Source organism: Oryx dammah, unplaced genomic scaffold, assembly GCF_014754425.2.
Source record: "Oryx dammah isolate SB20612 unplaced genomic scaffold, SCBI_Odam_1.1 HiC_scaffold_28, whole genome shotgun sequence".
Lineage (NCBI taxonomy): Eukaryota > Metazoa > Chordata > Mammalia > Artiodactyla > Bovidae > Oryx > Oryx dammah.
In genome coordinates this window covers 40,796,138-40,804,880 of record NW_024070212.1, presented here as the reverse complement: position 1 = coordinate 40,804,880, position 8,743 = coordinate 40,796,138, and the positions used below count along the sequence as shown (strand labels likewise).

The window sequence follows — 8,743 nt, the reverse complement described above, 5'->3', positions numbered from 1 at the left end:
CTTTCATCCAGAGTGTTTATATATAAAGTTTAACTCTTGTAGACAACATTTAGTTGAGCCTTTGAAAAAAAAAACTAGTCCTTTTGGTTGGACTACTTAATTTACAACTGTGATACCAATAAGCAATTATTGGTTTGGCTGGATTTAAGTCTTCCATTCCACTATTTGTTTGTTCTTTGTCCTATGTTTTTTAATGTTTATTTCCTCCTTTTCTGTCCTCTTTTGTTTAACTATATGTCTTTCAGTATTTAATTCCTCTCATTTTTTTTTAACTTCTGCCAAGTTGTGAGGTTTCTTTTTTTTTTTTTTGGTAGTAGTTGCCAAAGGATTACAATACATATCCTTAACACAGTCTACCTACAGTTATTATTCTACTACTTCAAATAAAATGTAATAATCCTGCAACTGTATAATTCCCTTTCCCCCTGAATTTGTGTTATTGTTTGCACATATTTTATAGCTAAATACATGCCACAATACTATGTTAAATTGTCAGTTGTCTTTTAAAAGTGTAATTCTCTCAGTCATGTCCTACTCTTTGTGACCCCATGGTCTATACAGTCCATGGAATTCTCCAAGCCAGGATACTGGAGTGGGTAGCCATTCCCTTCTCCAGGGGATCTTCCCAACCCAGGGATCGAACCCAGGACTCCTGCATTGCAGGCGGATTCTTTACCAGCTGAGCCACCAGGGAAGCCCAAGAATACTAGATCTTCCCAAGCCAGGAATCGAACTGGGATCTCCTGCACTGCAGGCAGATTCTTTACCAACTGAGCTATCAGGGAAGACCAATAGCTTTTAAAAACATAAAGCAAAGAAAACCTGATAGCCATCTATACTTACATATTTATTATTTCCTTCCTTTCAGCTGATGTCATTTACCTTCAACCCAAAACACTTCCCTCAGCTTTCCTTGTAGTATGGGTCTGCTGGTGACTAATTCTGCTTTCATGAAAATTGTTTTATTTGTATTTCTGTCCTATTTGTTTTCTGTTCTGCTTCTGGGGACCCAATCACATATGTTGAACTGCTTGATACTGCCCCACCTGGCATTGAGGCTCTGTGCTCTTTCATTCTTCCCTCCAACCTTTTTTCCTCAGAAAATTTCTATTCATCATCTGCACTCTGTTGTTAACTTCAACCATTTGGGGTTTTCTGTTTGTTTCCATTACTCTGCTAAGAGTACTCATTTACATTAATTCACTACAACCACTTTTCCTTTTCACCCTTGAACACAGTTCTGAGCTGCTTTGAAATCCCTGTTGGCTAATTCCAATATCTGGGTTGGTAGGATCTCTTTTTACTGTGTGTTTTTCTCTTTTTGACCTTAAGTCATATTTTCCTATTTCATTGCATGCCTCATAATATTTTATGGCATTCGAGGCATTGTTGATAGACTGATTCATTTTGTTGTCATGCTCTGGAAATGATAAGCTTTGTTCTAGCAGGCAGGTAATTATTGGCTAGTCACCTTGATTTTACGGAGGCTTGATTTCACATTATGTTAAAGATTCTGTCTTTAGTTTTAGCACAAATCCTTAGCCCTAGGCACAGCCTTTACTGCTATATACAACCATTCTAGGGATTTGATGCAAAGTCTAAGGTACAAGCTTTCTAACTTGTTGGGATTCAAACTCTTGAGTTCTCTTGCAACAGAGAGCAACAATCTCTGCTCAGCTTTTTCAGCCTCCCAGCTACAGCTTTCCACCAGGTTCACTGGAGTCTTCCCTGCACATGCACAATGCCAGAGTTAGCCAAAGATTTAAGAGGAAATCACATGCAGATTAGAAGTCTCTTCCCTCAGTGCCACCCTCATTTCTAGAATTTCCTCCTTCAATTTACAGCTCCTCCAGCAGCAGCCAATTCCAACAGCTTAAGTCATTAAGCCTGCAACTTTCTCTTCCATTCTAGCTTCCCACTCAGTAGACTGATTGGTAAATGCCCTATGCCCTGAGGGAAAAATCATGTAAGTATAGTTCTCTTGCTACTTCTGGTCACTCCTTGGTGCCTTTAGACAGTTAGTTATTATATTTTCCCAGAGCTTATCATTGGGAGAGTTTGTACATTACAAGCTATTCCACCACTACCCAAATCAGAAGGCCTTCATTTTATAATTCTTCACTGTTTAATTTAATGCTTTAGAAAAAAAATAGAGAACTGTTACTTAAATGTCCTTGGGTCTCTCTTATTTTGCATCTGACAGATTGAAAGTAGAATGGTTCACATATATTAAGATATCTTTTATCTCAAATGAAATAACTCAAAATAATCTCCTATTAACTGTTGCTTCCAGAAAGTAGGGAAACAGTTGCTCAACTTTCAGTAAATCTACTGAACAAAGAGGTCAGATAAACTGATTAGGCCATGGAAATGGAGTGACTGACCTTGAACAATATAGGAGTTAGGGGAACTGACCCTTCCATGCAGTTGAAAACATCTGTGGTTCCACATCCATGGATTCAACCAACTGCAAATTCAACCAACCAGACTGTGCAGTACTTAGTATATATTTTGTGGACCTACACAGTTCAAACCTGTGTTGTTCAAGGGTCAACTGAAATCAGAGTTAGACCAACTAAACTACCATGGAGCAAGGCTATTTCTATTATGAACTGACAAAAAGTATAACACTTCATAGTCATGAAACATAATAAATGGAGTGTGATTTACAACTAGGAAGAAGAATGTGGCTACTTGCATACATATGGAGGCATATTAACTGTTAAGTGATATGACAAATCTTGACCAATCTATTGTTGTCTTCAAGCTTAAATTTATAAAAATTTTATTTTGTAGTCAGCAAATTCTCCACTTTTCAGCTTGGATGTGAAAGATGCTATTTAAAACCAAACAGCAACTGTACATGGCTGGCTGAACATTTATAATTCAATAATTATATAACCTCCAAAATACAGCAGAATATGAGGCACATAATTAGGACATCAGCTAAAGAAGACAAAGCAATGCAAAAGGATGTCATTCTGTGGCGTGTGCTCAGCTGAGCCCTAAGTAAGTGGGACTGTTGGCTGGTAACATATTCTTCTCATCTCTGTTTATATGCATTAATACCACATGCTGTCAGGACAATGTATTTCGCAGTCAGGACATCAGACTTTTTAAGAGAGAAGAAAGTTCTATCTTGTATAAACTGGTTTCATAAACAGACATTGCTTTTAAATGATTCTGTCTATGGCTATCTAGCTGTAAGTTCTCCAGTTTGGTCTGTTCCATGTATGTTCATCCTGAAAAACTGCCAGAATAGCAGCAACAACTGATGATATCACAGGGTAAAAACTCATTGACACAGGAAACCAAGCACTGTTGGAATATCTTTCTTCTTGGTCACTCAATTTATACTTATTAGGTAAACCAAAAGACCTGTTTGATTTGTTATACAAATACGTGTATGTGTATATATGACTGAAATTAACATCTTGCAATAGAAAATGCCTGTATTCAGAGTCCACCAATGCTTTGGGATTCTCAGCTATTTTCTGGTATGGTAAACAGACTTAGCATCTCCATCTCCAGTGGATGCAAGCTGCCTCCAGTGATAATCAAGGAATGTAATGGTCCTCCCAAGTCCACAGTAGACATTTGCTGCAAAGTGCCTGCTGCAATTTTCTGGTCCTCAGCTCCAACCCTGGCTAAGCCAACACAGAGTGTCTCCTCGGTGACTGCTATTAAAAGAAAAACATAGATGCCACCATTCAATTCAGTAAATGCATTATCCTGAATCCACTCAAACTAACATTAGTACCAAAAATACATTTAAAGAAGTCCCAAATAAGTTGCAAATATATTAAATCTCCTTTAGTCACTCATTATAGACATACTATCTGCTGATTTATCTAAGGCTTTTCTAAATTATTTGCACTACCTAACATTTAAAGTAAAGTAGTACTTCCTAAATTTACCATTTCAGAATTCCAAAGATTTACTTTAGTTTAAAATTTTAGGACTTGATGAATAATTACCTGTATCCATACTCTATCACATAGCATTTGTCTTTAACTAGGTTCTTAGTTTGGAGAAGGAAATGGCAACCCACTCCAGTGTTCTTGCCTGGAGAATCCCAGGGACCGGGGAGCCTGGTGGGCTGCTGTCTATGGGGTCGCACAGAGTCAGACACGACTGATGTGACTTAGCAGCAGCAGGTTCTTAGTGGATAGTGTTTATTACATGCTTATACTATAAATAAAATGTTTGAGGTATCTTCACATTGACCAAGATATATTGGAAAAACCAGAAGATTATGAGATAAATACATAGATTTGAGTCTGTGCTTGACCACTCAGCTATATGACAAACTTTCAGTTTCTTCTTTTTTATGGGAAAACTATGCTTCATAAATGGTGTTTTAAGGACTAAGATAATAGATATGAAAGTACTTAGTAAACTACACAGCCCTAAGAAATAATAGACACTATGACATTACTTACGCTTTTTAGATCGAAATAACATACATTAGTGAACTTCATTATTCATTCCAGTGTGTATGCTCTTTAGCAGACCCTCTTGTGATTTTCTTTAGTTGGAAAAGCTGTCGTGATTGAAAAATGACCAAAATGGGGCAAATGATTTCTCCAAGGACAAGCAGGAATGTAAGGAACTCTGTACAAAGGTATGGGTATAGAGCACCCCTGCAGGTTATTTATTTCATGATTTTAACAAGGCCTACTGAGGCCAATGGTTATTAAATAATCTCTTTGTGTATCTTTTCTATCAAGAAATATGTGTTCAAAGCCAGCCAGCACCTTGTAACAGAATATAACGACAGATTTATTTAAGAACCTCTCAATAAAAATCTATCGACAATGAACATTTTATTATATAGCACATCTGCTGTGTCTAGATATTAAGAATGCAAGGGTAAATTCTCTTGTCTTTATCCTGAAAAAACAACTATACCTGGTCCCAGTGTTGAAAATGAGAAAAAGAATAAGTATACTTTCACAGGATAGAGCTCACTATAGACTTGGGCTAAAAGGGAGATTCTGTATTTCACCAAAATATTTATACTAACCTATTTACGTAAAATCTGATTTATAGTTAATTTGTAAAAAAAAAAAAAAAATCCTTACTTTCTAGAATGGTATTAATATTACTAGAAAGAAATCCATTACTTTTCTTTCAGTAGGACTTTCAGCCTATAAGATTTAGGGAAAGATGAAAACAATGATAAGGAAAAAATGAATGCAAACACACCGACTCTCACTTTAGTGGTGTTGGTAAGGCATGTGTGTGTTTCAGATGTTACATATTCATCTCAATGCAGCATGAGGGGAATATGAGAGCCCTTTTAAGATTCCTGAGTACCTGGTTCTTCTCCTCGTATTCGCTGATTCTGAACAATCTCCAGAAGTTGCTGGGCTGCTTGGTTGACACTCATATACCGAGGAGGTTCATAGATCTTTCTTCCCCTGTAAGTGTAAAAGTAGATGCCACTATTCTTAGCCATGAAATTACATAATACATTTTTAATGTAATTATTCCCCCAGGTATACTCAATTACCACATTCTATGTTCTGTTTGAAGCTGCCACTTGTTACTCACTTTAAGTATATCATTTACCTTTAGTTTCTTAAGCTTTCTTCATTGTCCTATTTCAAATGCTCTCTCATCTCACTGAAATGTTGGCAGAAATAAGTCCAACAACTTAAAGATAAATGTTTATATCAAAGTTACTCTTACTCAAAGTGGGACTTTAGGCAAAAATAATTCAAAATAAGTAGGAATTTATTCTATAATCAGATTTTATAGGGTTCATTTTTATTACCATGTTTAAACCACATATTCCTCTTTTTATATCTTCCTCTAAGAAAAGTAAACTACAGCAATAAATATCTCAGTCTTGGAGGCTAAGATATGTTTACTTCCATGTGCCTCAAAAGCCTATCAAATGTGCCCAATGGTCAAAATGTTGCTTTTGCAGTTTACAAAAAAATCATATAGATTATTTTGTTGACTCTCAAAACAATTCTGTAACTCAGGCCTATGAGAAATATAATGCAAGCCACAAATATAATTTAAAATTTTCAATAGTATCCACAATAACAAAAGTAAAAAAAAGACAAAATTAATTTTAATAATGTAGTTATTTAGCCCAACATATCCAGAATGTTATATTTCAACATTTATTCCTATACAAATTATTATACATCATTTTTGTACTAAGTCTTTGAAATCTGAAATGTATTCTATATTTTAGCCATCTTAATTCAAATGTTAAATTTTCATTGGAAATACTTGATCCGTATTCAGATCATAAAATTTCATAAAATTCATGGTTGTAAAAGTAGATTTACATATTGAATTGTTCTAAATATACTTAAATGCTATCTAGTTACTTAGTTGAGTATTAGTTTTAAATTAATTAAAACTAAATTATAAATTCCATTCCTCAGTTACATTAGTCATATGTATTTAAAGCTCTCATTAGTTATATGTGGATAGCAGCTACTGTATGGGACACTGCATCTATAAATAAAAAGGCGTTATTTACCCAAATATACAATTGAAGACAATACAGCTCAGAAATGAAGTAACTTTCCGAAGAGCACATAACCAGAGTCCGACTCATGACTCAAACCCATGTTTTCTGATTCTCAATTAACTCATTCCACATATATTTACTGAGTGCCTATCAGGTGCCAACCACTGTTCTCAATACTAAACCCATGAAATTTACTGCTATTTCCATTCTATCATACTGCTTAACATTTCATAAGATTGAAAGTGTTAAATTTTGCACTGTTACTGAAAACTGATTTTCAACAACCTTTAGAACTTATGTCATTTAAGTAGAACTTATAGTCCATGGAATTAAAATAGAATTACACATTCTCAGAATATGAGCTTACTTGATTAGATTTTCCAAAGACTGCTCCTTTACTTTGATGTCTGTAGGAAGCAAAAAAAGAGTTCTCTTTTAATTAAGTACTTTACCCAAAATCCTACATGTAAACTTCAGCTGAAACACCTAAATTTTTGGTAAATATTATTCTCAAGTCTCTAAAATGCTAATTTGAGAGTTTGTGACAATCTTCCCTCACACTTGTATCTGGCCACATTTTTAAGGAAATATAAAGAAGAACGAAAGCTTGTGGTTGTATAAAGATCATTAGTTCTAAAACAAACATGAGGTTGGCCCTGAGACCATCCTGAACGGACTGAATTTCCTCTTGGAAAAGAAGACAGGAAAGAGTTAGATAAATATTGGCATATACACTATCTAACAGCTAATCAAAATCTTTGTGTTCGTTTCTATTAGCTGGTAACTGCACGGACCCAACTGGAAAGTTCTTGTTAACATGTTCCTATTCTTACCTATTTTTCAGGCACTAGAATATAAGCTTAAATGCATGTAATGTAAATAAAAGAAAATTCTTACCATATATTGAAGAGACTTTCACTTTTGTGTGAATGGTAAGACATGCCAGTAACTTATGAAACATTTTAATAGCAAATATTCATACTTTAATGGGGATTTCCCAAGCATGGACCAGTAGCCACAACAGCCAAAACACATATAGCCCTTGCTCTCATAAAGCCTGATGATGCAAGCATCACAAAGATTTGATTCTTTATGCTTTGTAATCACTGATGCTCAGCTACACAATCTGGTAAAAGGTAAAAAAGCAGAATCACTTTACATCCTCACAGGAACTCAGTACACAACAGCAAGAGCAACAGCTGCTTCCTGTTCTACATGCTAAAAACAAATGGTTCGGCCAAAGTTTGTTTCTGCAGAAATAAATATAGTGTAACTGAGTGGTCTTTTTGATAGACTTTGACAACTTTCTCAAGTGATTATAAATTTTCTTAAGTGATTATAAAAGTTTTTCTTACAAAGGATACTAAGTATTTGCTTGGAAAATGCTCTAGAGATAATCCCTTACATATATTTCTAAATGTTCTTAGAACCAGCAATGAATATATTTTTCAGGTTTGAAATTCATTATTTAGGCATTTTTATTGTATGGCACATATAGGAAATATGTATACCTGTTATTGAAATATGGCCTGCAATATAATTAATGATATAAACATCAACTTAGATCTCCTTTACCTAATACTTGTAATCATTTTTAAAAAGTAAACATTTATTAATGCATTCACCTCGAGCTTCTGAAATGGTATTTGTGATAGTTAGGTTTTTAATATTTTACATTTTTTCACTTTTTAAATGATATGTTCTAGAGCTGGGGAGAATTTTTATGGGCAAATGCTTCTTCACTAATGTAAGTCTGTATTAGTGAATAAATTCAAGCCAGACTCATCTTACCTTGTATTTACACAGGCCATATTTATTCCTTTCTACTTTCTGGAATGTAAGCTTCTCCTATTCATTTTAGTACCAGCACCTAGCATAATGTAAAGTACCTAGCAGATACACCATAAATTCTACTGAATAAATTTGTTCATGTAGCTCTACTATGACAGCTCAACTTAAACTATCTACCTCTTAAGTAGAGTAAAAGTCCCAACTCCTTCAGAAAGCCTTTACAGACTTCCTCCCAAAGGCTCTTTGTCCTTTGAGATAGCCATACAATTAATGCTATATTTTGTTACTCTCCAATTACATCATATATATTATTCTTGCCTTTCCAAGTAAAATTTAAATTCTCTATGACATATTATATGCTAAGACATTAATATGTCTTACCATGACATATTCTCACTAATCCTTACAGGGTATGGCCCATAAGAGCAGGCATTCAATAAATACATACTAATTAAA

The 8,743-nt window shown here is 34.7% G+C and overlaps 1 protein-coding gene across 3 annotated transcripts in view; it reads right to left on the bottom strand.

The window, feature by feature from the left end:
- Positions 1-220: 220 nt before the first annotated feature.
- The window catches only part of DPH5 (diphthamide biosynthesis 5), a 43,660-nt gene continuing 35,137 nt past the window's right edge, over positions 221-8,743 (bottom strand). For all 3 annotated transcript variants that reach the window (XM_040232210.1, XM_040232212.1, XM_040232209.1), the window contains exons 6-8: positions 6,864-6,903; positions 5,320-5,423; positions 221-3,680 (exon numbers count right to left, since the gene is read on the bottom strand). In XM_040232210.1, coding sequence (XP_040088144.1) covers positions 3,484-3,680; positions 5,320-5,423; positions 6,864-6,903 — 341 coding nt within the window. In that variant the 3' untranslated portion in view covers positions 221-3,483. The remainder of the gene's footprint in view (positions 3,681-5,319; positions 5,424-6,863; positions 6,904-8,743) is intronic.